General features: G+C 38.6%; 1 protein-coding gene across 1 annotated transcript; it reads right to left on the bottom strand.

The window, feature by feature from the left end:
• Positions 1-119: 119 nt before the first annotated feature.
• On the bottom strand, positions 120-17,534 carry ripk3 (receptor-interacting serine-threonine kinase 3). The gene is made up of 14 exons (XM_082527696.1): positions 17,460-17,534; positions 16,457-16,620; positions 16,215-16,380; positions 15,080-15,235; positions 13,459-13,610; positions 13,006-13,055; positions 11,388-11,549; positions 10,620-10,702; positions 10,114-10,177; positions 8,811-8,875; positions 6,587-6,638; positions 6,273-6,463; positions 2,016-4,495; positions 120-715 (listed from the first exon to the last, which is right to left on the bottom strand). The coding sequence occupies exons 2-13, from the start codon at positions 16,612-16,614 to the stop codon at positions 4,274-4,276; spliced, it is 1,521 nt and encodes a 506-aa protein (XP_082383822.1). The 5' UTR covers positions 16,615-16,620; positions 17,460-17,534; the 3' UTR covers positions 120-715; positions 2,016-4,273.
• Between the last annotated feature and the right edge of the window lie 4,353 nt (positions 17,535-21,887).

Raw genomic sequence — 21,887 nt, 5'->3', positions numbered from 1 at the left:
TGACTCAAAGGAAGCTGTGAAACTGATAAGCTTACTTTTTTATTTAGAAGTTACAGGTAGACTACATCAACTCGTTTAGCTTTCCAGTTATAATATCCATAATTATCCATAATTATTATTCAAATAAACAGAGGCCCATACAAGCTTGTTAACCGTTCTTCCGTTTATTTAATGAACATACTGTTTCCCTTTTCTTCACAAAGGCTGCATTTTGCTTACCACATATGTCCTTAGTTAAATGCTGACACAATTGTGGCCCCCAAACACCCTCTATCACACTTTACATATGCTCTATAAATCGCTCTGTACAAACAGAAGGTTGTTCTGAAAATAGCAGGCCTCCCTGCTGTTTGTCCCAAGAGCTGTCCTGAAGGTAAGAGATATTGTACTATTGAGAGTTTTACTATGCCCATAAAAAATGCAGGTACTTTTCTCACATAGAAAAGGTGTTCAGTCATGAAAACTGCAGCTTTTTTTGTAAAAGTCATAAATTATACATGAATTTCTGTCTGTATTCGTCGTTCCCTCTGACGCACAGTGCGCACAGCGACAGTGCACCTCTCAGCGGTGGATTCGGTGACAGATGGAGGGCTGGCAGTAGAAAATGAAACCATTGCCAGGAGCCTGCTGAGTTCACACTGGACCTTCACAACCTATTAGTGTCAACGTCCCGGTGCACAGCAGAGGCCTGTGTTAGCACTTTAGAGAGTCGTGTCTGGAGTACAAAAACAACATGAAGTGAAGACTTTGGTTCCAAAAGGGAGATAAACTCTTCAAAGTTAAAGACAAACACAGAAAATGTGACAGGGAACATTCATAAAAACACCACCACAGCTAAAGTACAATTACTGATGTAGATTACAAAAGACATGGCTATACATCAGTGATTGGGCTGAATCACTGAACAAAAAAAACAGCAGTGCCCCCTACAGACAGGGGAGGCATGGTAACATGGTAACAGAAATGATAACAGAAATACAAAACTAAGACTTAAGATACCAGTATAAACGGAGGGATTACAACTATAATAACCAAAATATAGGGACAGAATCTTAACCTCAGAATATAAAATATACAAGAATCAAAAGTCACAGACCAGGACCATGACATACAATTATTGTTGTCATCTATAAATTTTCCAATGCACTATTTTACCAACCAAATAAAAGCTGTAAAAAAATAGTGAAGCAGATTCTTATTTTTTTGATTAGAATTATAGTTATTTACTCATGTTTATTAAGAGAAACGTTAGTTTTAGTGGTTGATTCATTTCTGACTCCTCTCATATGTAAGCCCGCTGTGTTCGCTCAAATTTGGGTATAAACATAATTTTTTTTTCCCTTGCTGGATAAATAACAAAATAATATGTGTTTTAAACAGGTTTTCACTGTTCTTGTTTTATGACAAGTGGTCTAATGAATTTGTTAAGCATGGTAAAACAAAATAAATAATAACCTAAAATAAACACATATTAAAGTCTTAGTGGATTCTTTAACTGTTTAAAATGCTTAATAAATTATTCTAATGACATACCTGATGTGTCTTAAGAAAAATAAATGCAATTTTGGGGCTTCTGTTTTCCACATTGTAAAGAAAAGCTACTGTTATCAGTGCAGCTTATATAAAATCACATAGAAAGAACCAGCTGCTTATTGCCTTGATTTTATTCTATAATAAATGTTAAAGTTAACACAAGGTGTTGGAGATGTTTTTTTATAGATAAGATTAAGTTAGCAGTTCAGATGAAAATATAGTGAAAACTCCCGAATCTGTGCCTTCTTTTGTAACTTTCACATTTTGCAAAGCCATCCACATGACTGTACTGGACCCTGTAGCAGTTCTGGTCTCTGTTCAGTATGTTCAACATCTCAGGTTTAACAGAATCAACTTTTGGAGGAATACTTTCATTTTTCTCAAGGTGGACCTAAAAATCCTCTGCAGAGACATTACTCAAAGCAATATAAAAATGAAATACTTATACAACTTTCTGACTGATAGCTTAAAAATTACCTTACCTGCATCATTCAAGAACTTGCTTATGTTGGTGTCTGAAATAAGAAAAGAGCAGATAACAAAACATAAAAAATGTAAAGGAAATACAACACCAATAACTTCTTAGTATAAATGAACTTTTTATTAAATTGTCAGATTTTTCTTTAAAGCAACATCAGATTTTTTCCTTTTTCTTTCACAAAATTCACAGGAAAAAAAATTAAGGCTGAACATAAGGTTTAACATTTCAAGTTATTATCTCAAAATTCAAACTTTTGAATACGTAGAAAATTTGAGACATTTAACTGTAAGTTTTGAGATAAAAATCTGAAATTACAACATATAGAAGGCAAAAAAGAAATGTTTTTTGCGTCCTGTTTCTTAAAAAGTCCAGTTTCTGGACATCACCTACCCATCATTTAAAATAAATCAGATACACATTAGGATGATTTCAAAAAGTGGTAAAGTTCAGATAAAAACCATCCTAATATGAGAACATTGTACACATACAACACAACCGTACCAAATAAATATTTCACACAGCATTGTTCCAGCACTTCATTGAAGCTACATCATGCTTCTGCGCAATGAAAAATGTGTTTCTTGGGCAAGAAACAAAAACAAATTCTTGATTGAAATTTAAGTTAAGGTGACACTTTAATCTAACTGATTATCATGTAATGAAGGAAAAGCATGTGTATAGAAAAAATTAAATAATGAGGACACTGTACATGCAGTTTATCACTGTGAGAGAAAAGTTTCAACTTAAAAATCACTCTTTGATTTAACAAGAGAGTGGATATCCCCAATGTGACCCACCTGCTATTCAAACCTTGCTAAGGGGAGATTTGCTAAAATGGGCGGTCTCCACCAAGGCACAGTTTAAGATAAATAAAGATTATTTTCAACTGTGAACGCTGCAAAGCTGCCCTCTTAAAATATGGAGGTTGGACAGTCCATAATGGGCCAATTTTAATGCAGCTCCTTTATTTTTTAACATCTCGGCTGCACTTAATGCGCCAACAAAACAGCATGTGTAAGCAAACATACAAATACAGTACAAACCAGGTTTTTGCACATACCGTATACTAAACAGCAGTGATGTTTGTAGGGTTGCTGAAGTTTGGCTAGCTATATAATGATGCGCTACGAGCGACGCAGCTATGTTAGCATAGCATAAACACAATGAAGCTGGAGGGTGAACGCTAACTTTTTTCCACTCGATAAAAGTTAATGTGAGGGTTCCTGATGCTGTCAATGGACCAAATTTCAGTCACGAGAACAGCTGACATAATACATCCACAACACGAAGTTAGTCATTATTATGCTGCAAAAACACGGGAATAGAGCAGCTGCAACAGAATTCAACATTAATGAATCAATGGTACGGAAGTGGGGGAAACAAGAAGAATGAGTTGAGTAAAGTTTGATCTGATTTTGTTTTGCCTAATGCGCCTTATATTCCGGTGCACCTTAGTATGAAAACAGACCCATTCATCAACAGTGTGCCTTGTAATCCGGTGCACCTTATGGTCCGAAAAATACAGTAATACAAACAGTATATGCTGAAAGGCATGTGTTTAATTTTAACCTCCTTGACAAGCCAAAGAAGTCCCACCCGTATCCATGGATTATTGCAGGGGTGTCAAACTCCAGGCCTCAAGGGCTGGTGTCCTGCAGGTTTCAGATCTCACCCTGGGTCAACACACCTGAATCAAATGATTAGTTTATTACCAGGCCTCTGGAGAACTTCAAGACATGATGAGGAGGTAATTTAGCCAATTAAATCAGCTGTGTTGGATCAAGGACACATCTAAAACCTGCAGGACACCGGCCCTTGAGGCCTGGAGTCGAAGACCTGTGCATTAATGCAAATCCTACGTTTGGTTTTATAACACATATTGACTTGTTGTGATTAACAGTCAGTCTGCCGTTAAGGCAATTTCTGGCTTAAGATGATTTCCTGGCACTGTGTCTTTGGATATTTGTTGACCACAGTAGGTGAAAAAGCATCAACCATATGACCAGACTTGGCCCATAATTCTACTGCTGACAGTGCAAAAGAAAGGTGTGATGTTTTTTTCACTGGTTTCAGCATTTCAAACAAAATAAACAGAATAAATACAGAAAATAATAGAAAACAAAAAGCTTTTTCAGAAACCTGTCCAGATATAAAAATCCACTACAACAGATTAAAAAAAAAAACATGCAAAAAAAACCCCTTAAATATGATCTCAAATTTGAGAAGTTAAAAAGAAAGAGGGAAGATTAGACAACACACTCAGCCAACTCCTCCAGCCTTGTTCCCCCAGCCTCTCAAGTGTGGCAGAGGGACGTTAACGGCAGATGGTGCTGTTGGGTGCCTCTTCCGCTCTAAAGGATCTGTGGCGCAGATGTGCATGGTGTTGTTGTCACCAAGTTGTAATCCAACTACGTTGCAGAAGTGCATGTTGATTCTAGGTGTGGCAGGATAGCAGAAATTACCAGGGCTGGAGGACTGACGCTGCAGAGAAAAGAAGAAGAATATTTGTTTAAAGCGGTTCAGAATAAAAGAAAATCATGTTAGTTTGAGCCGCTGTAAGATTGAACAAAAATGTTTACATTCATTTTCCAGCACTTAAAATTCAGTCTTTTTTTGTCTTTGCTAAGAACTATTTTGGAAACATTTCATTTGGTTTTCTTAGCTTCAGACAGCTCTTTTTGTTTTTCAGTTTTTCTACTTTTGGACCTCTATGATGTCACTGAGAGCCGATGTCCCTAATACAGTAACCCCACTGAACCCTCAAAGCACTTTCTTACTACAAACCTGATTCAGTCATTTACACACACGCACTTTTTTCCTACGTTCTAAGTGTTTTTAACCTAATATTCATACATTCATTGTTCAGTGGATACATCGGGGGTCAGTATTTTGCTCAAACATACTTCTACATGCAACCAACAGAAGCCTGAGATCAAAACACCAACTGTCCGATTGGTAGACGACCTGCTCTACCTCCTGAGCCACAGACACCGCTGTGAACTGTAAATGATACAAAGTTAAAGTAAAAATTTGAACATGAAGCTGGAATGGAGCGTACCATGTTTCATCTCGTGGCTAAAAATTGTGTATCATGCAGTAAACCTTTTAATCTTTTTTTTTTATCAAAACATTTCTTAGCACAAGAATTGATGACTGAAGCTCAAATCTAACTGAAGATTTTGGCCCTCTGTGGACAAAAGTAATGGGACACCTTCACATACCACCTACAGGACCTGCTCAGACATGGAAACACATGCTATGAAGCTCCTGTTGTATATGTTCGTGCTGATATTAGTGCCAGATGATGTTTGGAGCTCTGTAGTTACTGAGTCAGCAGAGCTTTGGAGAAGTTTGCTCTTTTCGGGTTTTTAACTACTGCCTACATATATTTTTACTAGAATTGCTTTTATTTTGACACATTTTAACATTTATGAGGCACAACATGCAAGAAACATTTGGGTTATGTAGCTGCATGCTAAACAAGCAGATCTTCATAAAATAGTTATGGAAAGTGGACCAGTTCTCATATATTGTTTTTCTACTGTACTGAAGGACCCAAAGCGCTTTATACAACATGCCTCATTCACAGCCATCCATACAACCGCTTTTTTCCTTACTATCTAACATTCACACACATTCATTAAATCACATATTATACATGCATTTGGCCATCTGAGATTCCAGACTGGGTGTACCATATAGGAAAAAAGGGTAGACATGAACATAACCCTTGCCAGGTCACTGGTGACCAGTGCTGGTCAAGTTACTTGAAAATAGTAATTAGTTACTAATTACAGATTAATTCTCCAAGAAAGTCATCCAGTTACTTTACAAATTACTTAGTTTCTGCAAGTAATTAGTAACTTCATTACTTTTTAAAAACATGATACAAAACTTGAATATGTAACAAAGCAATGGTCCTTTCAGTCCAATTCTTTTTTTCTGCATAATCCATCATATACAATTGAATTTTTAGTAACGCACTAACACAGCGTGCTTATGGGAAAGTAACAGTAACTCAATTACTTTTTTTGCAATAATAATCCCTTTACTTGTTACTTGAAAAAAGTAATTGGATTACAGTAACATACTTCTTTTAACATGTTACTGCCCGTCTCTGCTGGTGAACTGGTAAATTTTGAATTAGGTTAACTTATGAAGTTAATTAGTATATTCAAGCTCTTTTAATTGAAAAACATTAGACCTGCTCATTGTGGAAAAAGTCTTTAAGTCGGTGAAAAACAACGAACACACACACCTGGTACTGAGAGAAATGGTTTTGCTTAAAAGGTGGGCAAATGTTTTTCGATGATCTATTTTGCGGCTTCCTCGATGGAGCTGACGGGGGCTGCGACTGAATGGGCTGAACAGAGGATGGTTTCATTTTATAGCCTGCTGAGTGGGGTTGGTCCACCTGAGACACATTGGCAGTTCGATGTGAAGGTGATTCTGGAAGGCAACACATTTATCTTCAGACATGAAGCCACAACAGGCACTTTATTTGACTACAACAAACGGTTCCCCCTTCAGTCAACCGTTTCTGTTCTGCTTCAGCAACAACTTCCTTCTTACCTTTGACTCTAGTGTTGTCTCTTTGATTTGCAGGCCAACTGCCAGCCACTTCCTGTAAGAAAAGGAAATAAAAGAATTGCTCTGTTGCAAGTTACAGCAAAGATGAAGAATGTGGAATAAAGTGAGGATAAACAATCTTTACCGGCCTCATTTTCTCACAGTTCTTACAGGGTCTCAATGGGATCCGAGTGTAGTGAAAATTATTTAGATGCTTCCTGTGGCTTTGGTGTAGTGACAGTGTGTAAAACTGTGACGACAGTGGCTGATGAGCTTTACCGCAGTGTAACTTCCCTTGGATTAGGGCTCAAGATAAGTAACACTGATACTAATAATGGTACTAAAAACACACATGCTTTCCACTAAAAGTCTCTCACGATTGTCGTTCTTTCACAAGATATGCTAAAAATGTACAAACAAGATTAACGTTTTTCTTTTATGAGTAAATCTATAAAATCCACATCTTGGAAAGCATCTACACTTACTGTAATGTTTTAAACTTTAGTTTTTTCTTGTTTTTTTTAAGTGAAACAATATAATTAAATGTGTGGTAGACAGATCTACATCTACGCCCCTCTCATTACACAACTATGATTACATGTATGTGATTCATAGTCAGCGTTACATTTTGGCTTAACGTAAGAGTCCATTTCCATCCCCCCCATATGAAAGTCCTCTACTTAGATGATTGCACCACTTGGTCTTACTTCCTATATGGACTATTTTCTATTATGAAATTTAAACCACAATGTATTGCAGAAGTCTAGTTACCATTCAGACCACTTGAATTACAATATGTTGAAGGGGTATTTTTGATTTTTTTTTTTGTTCAGTGATGGCCCAATGTGAACCTTAATGTAAAAAACCACTAGACCAGCAGTTCTAGATATTAATCATTAGTTAGTCCTTCAAGAAAAGTATGCTTTATGATTCTAATAAAAATGTAACCTGAAGTGAAAGTCTATCAGTCTGTTATGGGGAGGGGAGCAACCATAGTCACTAAGGGATTTTTCCAGGTTGATGGCTTCTTAAACCAGGGGGTGTGGGAACTCCAGGCCTCAAGGGCCGCTGTCCGGCAGGTTTTAGATGTGTCCTTGATCCATCACAGCTGATTTAAATGGCTAAATTACCTCCTCGACATGTCTTGAAGTTCTCCAGAGGCCTGGTAATGAACTAATAATTTGATTCAGGTGTGTTGACCCTGGGTGAGATCTAAAACCTGCAGGACACCGGCCCTCAAGGCCTGGAGTTCGACACCCCTGTTGTAAGGAAAAAACCCTAAAATAATCCAAAGAAAAACCCAGCCATCAGACAACTCCTTACAACCAAGCACATGGTGACAGTGGAAAGGAAAAACTCCCTTTTAACAGGAAGAAACCTCGGGCAGAACCAGGTGCATGGACCATGCGGCCATCTGCTGCGACCGGTTGTGGGTGAAGGGAGGAAGACAGGACAGAACACACATGTCCTTAATTTTAAAATTAAATATAGTGGACAACAGTATCGGTCTTCACCTCTTAATCTTTGAATTCAGGTGCTTTCAGTCTCATGTGCGCAGGTATATAAAGTCCTGCCTCTGGCCATAAAGTCTGCCTTTACAAACATATGTGAAAGAGTGGATCATTCTGAAGACCTCACTGAATTACAGTGTGGTGCTGTTAACAGGACGCCATCGTTGCAACAAGTCAGGTTATGAAGTTTCTTGCCTCCCAGTTAGTCAACAATCCCCTGTGTTTAAGAACCAGAGTACCTCAGACCACGTAGCGTTACAGAGCGGGGTCACTGAGTCTAAAAGTTGCAAACCTCCTCTGGCATTACCGTCAGCACAAAACCTGTGCACAAGGAGCCCCATGCATGGGTTTCCATGACTTGTACATGTAATGCTTAGGTTGTCGTGCTTATTTTACATTTGCTGTGTTCAGGATTCCTCTTTGAAAATTCCCCTAGTGCAGTAGGAAGTGATGCACACAGTATTTCCCCGTGACTGAAGAAGCGCAGTGTTGAAACAATACTGTATTGGCCAATTCATGACAAAAGGGAAAGAAATGGCATAGAGCACATTTTGAGTATTTGAATGTTGTTTTTTGCCACTCAGCTCATTCTGACTACAACACTGATGGTTGGTTTATAATTTCAAACCTACATGGTGTTTGGAGCTAATCCTTTCTGACAACTATATATAATTTGTCAGCGTTGAACTGAAGCAAACGTGGCTCTCTCTGCTCACCTGAATGGGCGGGCGCCCTGTAGGGACATCTTCACAAATGTTTGCAGGTTTCACTATGGTGCTCACTGCAAAAAATATACTGCTATTGTTATTATTGTTATTATATAGATAAAACAAGCTTTTATTGTAGTTTTCTTTTGTAGTTCTGTAGCATCAGTTCATTTTCTAGCCGGAAAGACAAATAGAGTTCACACTGCTACATGTTGATGACAATTAGAAGAACATGAAAGCTGTAGCGAAGTTTGGTTTTGACAAATCTGTTGGTTTTTTGTTTTGTTTTTTTGCTCTGTTTCACACAGAAACTTACGGAGCCCCGCAGGGGACATGGAAGAAAAAAAATTAAGACGGACTTTTGCAAGATCTCGCAAAAGTTTTGCGAGATCACGCAAAAGTTTTGCGAGATCTCGCAAAACTAAGTCGGGATCTCGCAAATGTTTTGCAAGATCTCGCAAAATAAACTCGGGATCTCGCAAAATTTGCGAGCTCTCGCAAAAGTTTTAGCCGCCAGCTCGAAGCCGACCGGGAGGTCGAGGCACGATGTGCCGGGAAAGCGGTGTTCCTCCCAGCTGTAGTACGTCTCGACCTCCCGTTAGCTTCGAGATGGTGGGTGTCAGATCTCCGAAAACGTCGGAGCACTTTTGCAAATATGTGATGTCTTGTAAACCAAGCAGATATCTGACGTTTACACAACTACATTCACGCCTCAAAAGATCTTAAAAGTTTATTTTGTGACCCAGAAAGAATAATATTACAACTAAGTAGCTGCCGCCATTGTTGGAATTCAACTTTTGCGAGATCTCGCAAAGGTTTTGCGAGATCCCGAGTTTGTTTTGCAAGATCTCGCAAAACTTTTGCGAGATCCCGAGTTAGTTTTGCAAGATCTCGCAAAAGTCCGTCTTAATTTTTTTTCTCCCATGTCCCCTGTGGGGCTCCGTAGAAACTTTAAGTGGAAGCTTTAGAAAAAATCATGTTTTAGACACTAAGTGAGAAATTAGCTTATCTTTGCATTGACTTGAGTCTCTAATCTGACATAGCAACAGACAAGAAAAAATGTAATGAGTGCATTTTCAAATATTGTAGACTTTTTCTTTAATGCACTCAATCAAAAATATGCTTATTGGCTTCAGATATTGGTATAAATATCTGAACCAGGGCGTATTGCTCTTCTTGCTGTGACACCTATTAAATAACCAAGTTGTAATGTATTCACAAGTACGCTTTAAATGTGTGGTGTTAAACATGGTGCGAAACATACAAAACAATATCACAGAATCTAATATACGCTGATTATGGTAAAACAGACCTGCAGACTGAGCAATAGAAAACCTCTCAAACTGCTCAGTCATTTCCTCTGTTTCCGTTTGGTCCTGGAAAGAGGAAAAGAAACAAAAAATCAGTCCGTGACGTAAATTAACCTCCTAAGACCCGAACTCTTCCACTGCATGCATTTTTAATTTCTCTTTGATATTTGGGCATATTGGGGCCCAATGAATGTAAAAACAAAGAATTACCAGATTTTTTTTTTAACCTTATTTTTGTTTTTATGAAAAATCAGAGCCACATATGAGGATATTTGTTTAAAATGTTGATAGAACAGTAGCAGTATAACGTCCTCGTCAGTGGATATCAGGCCCTTCTAGAGCAAAATTGAGTATTTTGGTCTAAATAACCCAAAATGTGATGTCCACATATGTGGACGCCAGGTCCTAGGAGGTTAAGAAAAAACAAAAAAATATGCTGCGTCATGTCAAAGTTTCACATAGTAACAAAATTACTTATGTCTATGAAAACAAGAGGTTTGTCCCTCACCAGTTTCTTCAGCACTCCATGAACGGCGTCAATAATTGCACGTTTGTGCATCTTATACAGCTCTTCTGTCACAATTGTGCACACTGCAGAGGGTGTGAAGACAAAACATTAGGGCCAGCCAAGCTGCTCTGGTTTTCTTTAGAGTTTAGATAACCTGGTTTGAAAGATTTCTTCAGCAATTAAAAATGTGAAATATAAAGTAAATACTGTCCTTAACAAATTTATTAGTCCACCCGTTTAAAACTAAAAGTTATGCTGTTATTTATTAGCCAAATAATGAACTGAATTCACAAATTTATAATCAAATTTACCCAAATTTGAGCTTCTTAAGGAAGCTGGGGTTTGTGTGCATGTAAAGCACTTTGGTTTAAAATGTGTTATAGAAATAAAATCTCCATTTCTTTGCTTAGTCCTGTTCTAATCAATAACAAGAGTCTCCAGCTATGCTAGATGCTTTAAGAATAATGCTAATGTTCAACCTCTGTGGTTCAAAAACTACTTTACTGCATTAAGTATAAAATAGCATAAAAACAGATAATACACATAAGAAATTTAAAAAGCAATAAAAAGGGTGAACAGAAAGACCGCATGACATAAAAGGAAGTTTATAAAACTGTTTCACTGATTCTGCAAGCCTCATCTCCTCAGGCACATCATTAAAAATCTGAGGGACCCTGATGACAAAAGGACCTTCAGATTTAAGCCTTTGCAGAGTCAGTAGAGACCCACCTCAGGCTCTAAGACAACCATCCCACCCAGTTTTCTTACCATGAGAAGTGGGTCTTTGAGCAGGTTTAGCCTCCCAGCATTTCTGCATGAGCTCCATTAGTCTTGCTAACCCGGCACGCCCTGCAGCCAAACAACGGATCTCGTCCAGCGATGGACGGTCTCCCTGCGGGATGCGGAGACGAACTATGCTGGACAATGCATCTGCATCAGAGGGATGTGTGCGTCAGGAGAGCATCAACATTTTACGTTTCTGCACTGATGATTATTTTGAAGTGATGTGTTTAAATTTTCTCTAACAAATAGCTTCATATGAACAAAGGACTAAAAGTAAAGTGTTTTTTGGTTTGCTAAATTTACCTTACTATTATGGGACACTCTCTGCCCTCTTCCAGGGTAGCATAACACTTATGCTATAACATAAGTGTTAGCACTTAAGCTTATTGAGTGGCAAAAAGCATGACTTCACTTCAGTTTTGCAGACATGTGATTGCTAACCATGTACTGTTAACAGTGAGCCACTTAGAGGTGTGAGATTAAGGTGACATTTGGTGACGAAAACACCAAATGAGATGCTGCACTCTATGTGAGAGAGGGTATCTTGGAGGACCACGACTGCCAATGCCATCCTACAAATCACTTAAGAAGAAGAATATTGCTGCATAGTTTGAATGGAAGCGACAGATTTATCTACAAACACTGTCCCGCTGCTCTCAGAGCTGTAACTGAAGTGCGACACAAAGCGAGATTGGAGAAGGTTTGCTTACAAAGTAAAAGCTGCATGTTTTAGACTATGATGATCTGGATGACTGAGAACCTGCACAGACATACTTGTTATGATGTTGTGATACAGAGCTGAGACACAAGTTTTACTAAAAATTCCTGAACAAAAAATTTAACATGAAAAACTAAAGGAAATTATTGCAATCTGCCAGCAATCAAGGCAATCACAGCTGAACTTTCTTTGCAACTGATTTCACTCACTAACAGAAACATTCAGGATCCACCAATTTTGCGAAATACACATTTTTCCCTAGCAACCAGTGGTTCTATGATGGCCAACTGGGCTTCACTTTTTAGACTGGGAGTAACTGCCATCTGTTATGCTACGTTCACACTGCAAGTCTTAATGCTCAATTCCTATTTTTTGATCAAATCCGATTTTTTTTGTCTGTTTGATGATGATGACCATTCAAACAGCAGTCGCTTTCTAAAACATCAGATATGTATCGGATTCAGTACCACATACGAAAGTGACCCAGGTCGGATTTGAAAATATCAGATTTGTTCTGTTCAAACTGTCATACCATGATCGGATATGTGTCGCATAGGGTCAAAAAAGTCGATTTGATGCGCTTTCGCCTGCATTGTGAACGTAGCCTAAGACTCTATGCTGATCACAGACCGTCAAACTTTCTGTTTGACTGTTGGTTCATTGTCTAAAAACAGTCAGTGGAGTCTTTAGTTTAGTTATTCTATCTTCTGGTTACACATGGTGAATTTCCACTATGTGGCTTCAGTTTGCTGCCAGTTAGAATCAAAAACACTGGCTATAAAGGGGGCTCTGTCAATATGCATTCAATCATGTGAAGCTCAGAGTCAAATAAGGATAGAAACTGTTTTTGAGCCAAGGAGGGGGAAGATTATGGAAGCTACCTACGTGGATATGGTTCTTTTCCTGTGACAATGGACCACAACAGTATACCATAGCTGAAAGAGAGATGGAGAAAATCAAACACAGCAATTATAATAATGTATATCTGCAGTCATTGTCGAGTTTGGCTATCAGTTTGTCAGTCTGCTCCATGACATCAGTAACAACAACACGACCAGATTACAGAGGGAGGAGTTAAGCAACTGGCTGCAGTTCGTCAAATGAGGAAGTCACATGATTACAATTACAATACATTATTCCTCAGCCAAGTTCCCTGGAACCTGTTAACCTCGTGTGTTACCACTCGTATTTTTATTTACCCACCAGCAATGAGCCTGTGGTTAATGGCTGTGGATTAGAATGCAAAGTTCACCATCTAATGTTTTAAGATGAGTGTGAAGGTGAAATTTGGCATTGGTACTAATTCCTAAATATCAAAGGAAAAATTGACTCTTTTACCTGTAGATATCAGATGCCCGAGTTGGGTTGTATGAGATGCTAAATGCCTCTGGGGGCATGTAGCTGATAGTTCCCCCTTCTTCTTCATCGCTGTACTTCTTAGATTTCCGTGTGACACTTTGGGAAAACTTGGCAAGGCCGAAATCTGTAAGCTAGACGGAAACAGAGGGAAGGAGAAGACAATCAGGCAGTTTGTTTGGACAAAAATACTGTATTTTACACAAACCTACAGTGCATTGTATTAAAAATATTACTGCTTTATTAAAGACACCTTAAAAGAAACTGCTCAAACTGTTATCTATCTCATTTTACTGCAATCTTTCCGGTCTTTGATGTTATCCATGAAAACAGTCATGGATAATTATTTAAAATTACATTCATGACTTGTGGAGTATGTAAGTTGCACTTGAGTAACCCCTGAAATGACAAAGCAAAAAATCCATGTGAAATGCTGAAGTAAAACTACTTTGTAAAAACCCCCCAAAATTAATTATATTGGCCAACTTTCTGAAAATCTTACATTTTAATTTTATAAACACATCACAGAACAAATGTTTTTAAATGTCTTTAGATGTATTAAGAGTGTTAGAGGATATTATTAATTAGAAAAAATAATAGTAGTAATAAAATCATATGTAAGCTAATTTTAAACCATTTTTATTCACCAAAAACCTTTTAATAACCCAATTATTACAGGTGTGCTTCATAATAAAGTAGTCAAGTGGTCTCAATATTAAGCTAACAATAGTAAGAAATGGATTTAAAACCCTTTATTCAAATCAATCTAATATCTGCTAACATATTAAAAAATAAACCCATCTATTCACCAAAATCATCAAAATTTAGCTTCGTTGAGAAAGTTGGACCTATTGCCGCTGTCACAGGGTAAGAGGTAGTCTAGACTCTGGCTATCATTATTGTATTTGTAGAGTCACCAATAAAACACTCAAACATGTAATAAACGTGTCCATTTCATGCTTTGTCTCTTCAAAGCTTGAAAAGGACCTAAATTTAATCATCAACAGATGAACACAAGGTCAACTTGGTTGGTACCAAAGGAGATTTATCAAATAAAGAATTGTTGGCTAACGGCTTGTGATTGACAAGTATTCAGTTGTCTGGGTGGATGCTCTCCATCGCGAACAATCCTGCCAACATCTTTACTCAAGATACTTTGGAAGTCCTGTTTCTCATAACGTCTCTGATTCAGTCACAGTAAATACAGTTGGATGAGGTTTGGGACTCTTCCAAGAGGAAACTCCACCAGTTTTACGCATTAAAGTCTGTTTACAGTTGTGCAAAGCCTTTTGTGGTAAACACCATGATGTCATTGTGGTTAGGCTAAAGAGTGGGGCTCAAAGTCAGATGGAAAGCATTAGAGAAAATACAATTTTCTTTAAGCAAATAGTATTATTAAATTTCTTTATGACTGGGCCAAGTGTCCCCTTTTTTGGAAATCAAAATATGGTCACCCTAATATAAGACCTCTGCTGGTGATTCAAAGGTTTGAGTTTTCAATGTGAAGAAGAAAACGCAGCTGTTTGTATTTTTCCTTCCAAAATTTATAGAAAATAATTACTTCTAAATCAGCAGAGCACCATTTTAAAGTCTAAACAATCACCTTGGCATTCAGAAAGGAGTCCAGCAGCACGTTGCTCGGCTTTAGGTCCAGGTGCAGCAGAGCAGGAGAGAGATTGTGGAGGAAGTTTATACCTAGGGCCACCTGGTGGGTCAGTCTGAAGGCCAGTGGCCAGGGCGGGGGTCCTTGTAAAGTTCTCTGTTAGAGTAAGGGCAGATCATTTTGGCTTTACACTTTGACAATCTCTTGTCTTACATTTTTCTCATCTAGCTCAGTATAATCTCCTACTCATACATAATTTCTCAATTTAAACCCAGGTATTTGTAACTGGACTCTTCCAGTTCAGCTGCTTTGTTGTTTAAAGATGTTACAAATGAAAACCGGCCTAACCTTTAATCCTTATAACAATTTCAAGAAAGAGAACAATCAATATTAGTCTAGAGCCACCCTAAAGGCTCTTTGAGGTTGAGCTTAAAGACACAATGTCTATATGATTGCAACTGACATGATAATTTAGCATGTTAGCATCAGCTAAGGTAAAGCTAATTATTTTGTAACCAGACATACTGATAAAGTCTGAACTACTGACCGTAAACTGAGTCACAAATATGTGTGGATTTCCCTAAAGGTGAATCCCAATAGACTTCCATGTTATAATGCTCTACTTTTAAGACTTGAAGTTACAGTATGCATAATTAGCGAGTGCTAGGGTTAGCTACAAAGTCCCCTTGTCTACTCTCCTGTCCATATGGATAAAAGACAGTAATGGACTTTTTGTAATGAAATAACCCACACTGCCATAATCATTATTGGGAGTTGTATTGTTCAGCTGAACCTAAACAATATCAAACCAAGATTTATTTACTATTAACTAACATTGATTTCTTCTTATGAGTGGTTCCTAGCTTTAAGCACATGACTTGTTACCATGATGGCAATGATTCTTGTACACTGAAAAAAACAATTTATATCTAAGCTCAACCAAACAAGCCCTTAACTTAAAACATGACATTTCCCTGACCCAAGGAGAGGTAGTTTACATGTTGAAAAAAACAGTACAGCATTTTAGAAGGGCTCGTTTAGGAAATTTTAGGCCAATCTATCCAATAAATTTTGAGACACTATAACTCGTCAAGCCTTTTGGCCTTCATCTAAGTGGATCAGGTATGTTGTTTACCTGCAGGTTGGCAAGTGATCCTCTCTCCATGAACTCCATGACCAGCCCAAGCTTTACTGGTCCAAAAGAGGGACTATGACCTTTAAAGACCCCAAGGACTGGAATGACGTATGGGCTGCTTCCTTTACACATCATTCTGACTTCACGCAGCAAGGATGAACTGGTCCTGTGTGTGTCGGATTCCCCCGTCAGTAAAATCCAACTCTTGTTATTATCTAAAAACAGTTTGGGTAACCACTTACCCATCGTCATCGTGGAGCAGTTTAACGGCCACATCGCAGCACCACATTTGATGTCTGGCCTTGTAGACTTGTCCGAAACCTCCAGAGCCTTTTACTTCCCAGTCATCCAGATCAGAGTCTCCAATCTCCGCGTGAGTGGGAGAGCTGTGCAGTGCCATATTTCACTAGAATATTATATAAATGAAGACAGCAGGGAAATTTATTTTGTTATTATACAACTGTAGCTTGCCTCCACCAGTGTGTGAACGTGTGTGTGAATGGCATTCAGTGTGGCACTGCTTCATTCAACATGCCTACCCATATACAAATAAGAAGTAGGTAAAATAAATACTTTTCTGGGTTTATTTGGCTTGAAATGCCAAAATTGGTACCCAAAGAGCAGAAGTGTTAGCTAAAGACTTTCACGTCATGGAGTTTGAATGTGTTCCCCTTTGAAAAATGTTTACTTCTGTCAGGTGTTACCTTGTTATGTGGTCATCTGTTCAATTTGCTGCCAGCAGCGTCATAAATACTGATTTTCTTTATTGCTTCAGTCATTGAGGAAGTTGAACCGTATGTTAGGAGGAACTAAAGTGCCTCTGGTAATGTCCATTTTAAAAGGTAAAATTCAGAGAACTAGCTTTTCAACACACACCTCAACATATACACAGGAAACCACACTCTTTGTTTTTCAGGGGCCTTGACACGCTACAAAAATTCCAGAAAGTCGGCAAAATAAAAGAAACGTGTCAACAATGCAGAAACACAACAGCCCTGCTGTGAAAGCTACCTCTGTAGACTTTGTTTTAGTGAACACTGTGAAGTATTAGAGACTTTAGTAGCTTCGGTTGTTCCCCTAAACTGCGATTTATACTAATTTAAAGGATGCCTAATGTTGTGTCTTCTTTGAACCAGACTGACACTACATTAAAGTTTGAAACCATTACGAACTCATTGCAAGACACTCACATAAACACTAGTAAGAGAATCTAGTGGATTTTTCAAAACATGGGGAATTACTCACCCTTAGTTATTCGCTCCTCTCTGTCATCATTCAATCATACCGAGTAAGTGTGAAAACCCTTGTGCTTATTCAGTGACTTTCTACTCGCTACTAGAGGCTGGACCTGGTGGAAGCAGAAGCGAAAGTTCAGCTCCGACCAATAAATGTCTTTTTTTTTAACTTCTGCTTCTGTCCTGCTCCTTTTTTATTTTTTTTTAACCCTAGTTTTATTTCACAGATTTAAATCTTTAAGTGTTATTTATCACCAAAAAAAGGGAAGAGGAGAAATAATCAGGTGAAAAGTTACAAAAGACTTTTTTGTTGCTGTGAGAGTAATAATCATTCTGTAAGATTTTTTTTTTAATTTGGCCAGCAGATGGTGCTCAACTCAGTGTGTCAGTAATGTCAGCTGAGTTATAGTAAATGGGAGGGTTTTACAAAATCACAACACCGCAAGTATGGAGGACTGACAAAACAGGCATCACACGCTTTTGTCTTGGCCTGAGCTTCTTTATGTGGATGAATCAGGGCTAAAACACAAATGAGACAAATAAAGACCAGGAAGTAAAGATAATCCTGAAATTAAAATGAATAAATACCCACCAATAAATACAGATAAAATACATTTAAAAATAAAACAGGTAAGAAAAGATAGCGTCCTGTGTTGATCTTTTTTTTTTCTTAGGGTAATTTCATTAAAGGTTGGTTAAACATTATAGATGCAGGTTAACTAGCCCTAACTTTGTAACATGATCAATTAAAAACACTGGCATTAAAAGCCAAACACGTCATTATGTAATGACAACAGTTTATAGGTTCGCATCAACAGGCTTTGTTTCCAGATGATTAAAATAATGACAACACCGCCCCAGTTCAGACATTCCTGTGTCTTGCTTTTTTATTACAGGTGTGTCTGAACACACACCTGACATGTTGTCATTCGATGCAAGCCTGAAAGCAAGACTGATAATTTGCTCTGCAATCACATGCTAAAGAATCAGGGCGTGTGTGCTGAGCATTCTTGTCCTGTAGAGCAGGAACGTCAAACTCAGGTTGAATGAAGGCCATGCTGAATCACAATGACATACAGGGACATAAAGCAAAATTAATCTATAGTGACATGATTTATGTTTAGACCCATTGCCAAAAAAGACTGAAATTTCTATAGCAGATTGTAAAAAAAAAAAAAAACAGTGCCTTTTTCTGTCCTTTAATTGTTTATCTATTAGCTAATTGCTTTGGTGTAGCATGACTGGATTGGAGGATTGGAGTCTTCGTCCAGCCAGTTCTGGCCCACGGGGGTTATGTCTGACAAACCTGATCTAGCAGAAAAAAACAAGCAGACTATTCAGGTTAAAGTTCTAACTGTTAGTTCAGCTACTGTGATCATCTTTGGGTTGCTTTTTCAAACTGACCTTCATAAAGTGTACGATCACGCTGGGTACAGCCAGCCCTTCAAGAAACTAGCTGCACATAAAAGTGTTCAAACAGGCTTTGCTCTTGAAAAACAAAGACTGCCTCAGTGAAAAAGAATCCACTGAATGTTCCTCACTATCAAAAACCATCACCTTGTTTGTCACCTTTCATTTTTTCAAGGCTTTTTGTGTTAGCCAGGTACTGAGCATGCAGGTGTGCAGAAAGAGCACCTCTCTGTTTGCACAGCTGCAAATGTTTATTGGGTCTTATCACCAACGGTGATGAGACGGCTTACAGGGAGGAGGTCAGCACCCTGACCCACTGGTGTCAAGACAACCATCTCACCCTCAACGTCGCAAAGACAAAGGAGTTGATAGTGGACTTCCGGAGGTGCAGAGAAGTACACACCCCCATCACCATCAGCGGCGCTGCTGTGGAGAGAGTGAGCAGCTTCCGGTTCCTTGGCGTACATCTGGCTGAGGATCTTACGTGGTCAGTACACACAAACAAAACAGTGAAGAAGGCGCAGCAGCGCCTCTTCTTTCTCAGGAGACTGAAAAGATTCGGCATGAGCCCCCGCATCCTCAGGACCTTCTATCACTGTGTCATTGAGAGCATCCTCACTGGATGCATCACCACCTGGTATGGCAACAGCACCGCCTACAACTGCAAAGCTCTCCAGCGAGTAGTGCGGTGCTCTGAACGGATAATTGGAGGTGAGCTTCCCTCCCTCCAAGACATCTACAGGAAGCGCTGCCTGAGGAAAGCGGGGAGGATCATCAAGGACTCCAGTCACCCCAGCCATAAACTGTTCAGACTACTTCCATCAGGAAGGAGGATCTGCAGCATCCGGTCCCGTACCAGCAGACTGAGAGACAGCTTTTTCCATCAGGCCATCAGACTGCTGAACACGTCATAGACACCTCAGCTTCACTACTGGAACTTCAACATTATGCACTCCATACTGTACAGTAACGCCACTGTTTTGCACATGTCTCAACTCTGTATATTTTTATATATTTTATTTATTGTTTACTCTATTTAATTTGTAAAATATGTGTATACACACACACACACACACGTAGAAAAATATTTAGTATACACATCCAGAAATGCATATACTATTATATATTGTACATATATTTATTAGTTTCAGATGTAGCCATTCTTGTATTTTGCTTGTTTACATTATTGTATTTTGCACAACTCTGTTGCTTGTGAAGCTCGCACACAAGAATTTCACTCACATGTGCTGTACCAATGTACCTGCACATGTGATGTGACAATAAAAGTGATTTGATTTTGATTTGATTTGATTTATTGGGGACATGAAGGGGGATGTCTCACCTGAGGAGGGCAACATGAGGTGTCATAGGTGGACAGAAATAAAAATCTAGAATTTTCTGCAAAACCAATGGGTTATAATCTTTAAACTTCAAGTTATTTTCTTAATATTGAGCTTTTTCTCAGACGTTTAAGTTCGTGAGTCAGAATTTTCAGATTACAACTCAAGATTTTGGAAACATTTTAATCAGGTCTGCAGGCCTGACAAGGAGGATTTGCACTGCTGTGCTGTGTTTGGCTGGCTATCAAACCTACATAAGAATGACACAACACGTGGTAAATGTTGCAGCACGTCTAAAACAAAAATGATGCTTACCAACATAAACCACTATTCTCTGAACAGACACGATATAACCACTGATAACAAGTGTTTGTCTTCCTCAGTGACGTGTCATGCAGGAGATAAACTAGAGATAAACGCAACACGTGTACATGCACTTCGTGTTGCAGGAAGGCATTGATTTTCATACAGTCATGTAGTTGCATCTGTGGGGTGGAAGCATCTAGTGAGCATGCTCAGTTGTTTCTGATTCTTTATCAAGATGTAAAGAAGAAAAAATGACTTGGAAGGGCAGTTGATTGTTGATGCACAAGTATCTTCCACAGAAACTGCTTAACACACATCATATGGGGGTTCTAGTGTATACAGAGCTCATTATGTCACACAATGGAGGTTATGGTTGGTGGTAACTCAAAGACGTGTGAAACAGTGATTCTGTGAGGTAAATCATGAGAGCAAGAGAAATGTATGAGGCTGTACAGTAAGCTGTTAGCTGTCGCTCAGCAAATAACAGAGGGGTGACAGAATAAAGGCAAAACATAAACCTATGAGAATTTGAGACTAATCAGTGCAGGTAATGTTTTTCAATCTTCTCTCCTCCAGTTTTGAACTGTAGCCTCAGTTTCCTGCTTTTAGCTGACAAGAACGACACCCGCTGCGGTCTTCTGCTGCTGTAGTCTGCTACCAGACTGCTGTGCATCCAAAGATGCTTTTCTGCAAACTTGGTTGTAACGAGATGTTATTTGGGTTACTGTCGGCATCAACAAGGCATTTTTGCACACAGAACTGCCACTCGCTGGATCTTTTCCCTTTTTAGGCGGTTCTCTGTAAACACTAGAGATGGTTGTGTGCAAATATACAGTAGATCAGCGGTGTGTGAAATACTCAGACAAGCCTGGCACCAACAACCATGCCATGTTCACTGTCACCCTAAATCCCCTTTCTTCCTCATTCCTCATTCTGATGCTCAGTTTGAACTTCAGCCATTTGTCTCAATATTATCTGCACCTAGCTGCTGCTGAGTGATTGGCCGATCAGACATCTGTGGTAACAAGCGGTTGAACAAGCGTACCTAATGACATGGCATGTGAGTGATTAAAAAGGGTCTATGAACAACAGCTGTTGAAGTTCTTTGCTTGTTTTTGTTTTTAAATAAATGTCATGGTAGAAAAATGAGTAAAGCTGTCACCTCATCATATTTTCTGCTATTCAGCAGATCTTACTTCCTTTATAAACACAGTTTTCCCAGACTTTAGGATAATAAATGTATACTTTGGTTTTAGGGAAGCTCCTCAGCTCAGGGATATGACCTAAATCAGACCTTACCCACACAGAAAAGCTTTAAAGGGGATGAGCTCATTGTCATTCATTTTGGATTTGTTGACACCGGATGTAGTGTAGGAGGTAGC

Source organism: Aulonocara stuartgranti (genome assembly GCF_965226115.1).
Source record: "Aulonocara stuartgranti genome assembly, chromosome: 3".
Lineage (NCBI taxonomy): Eukaryota > Metazoa > Chordata > Actinopteri > Cichliformes > Cichlidae > Aulonocara > Aulonocara stuartgranti.
Note: the sequence above shows the minus strand (reverse complement) of the source record. Positions and strands in the feature narration are given on the sequence as shown.

What these genes read in the sequence shown, in the direction of transcription:
- ripk3 (XM_082527696.1), bottom strand. Translation starts at nt 16,614, where the DNA reads ATGGCACTGCACAGCTCTCCCACTCACGCGGAGATTGGAGACTCTGAT. An exon ending in CAGGGCGCCCGCCCATTCAG is followed by an intron (nt 6,639 to 8,810) that starts GTGAGCAGAGAG and finishes CTTTTCTTACAG; the next exon opens with GAAGTGGCTGGCAGTTGGCC. An exon ending in AGACAACACTAGAGTCAAAG is followed by an intron (nt 6,464 to 6,586) that starts GTAAGAAGGAAG and finishes GTTGCCTTCCAG; the next exon opens with AATCACCTTCACATCGAACT.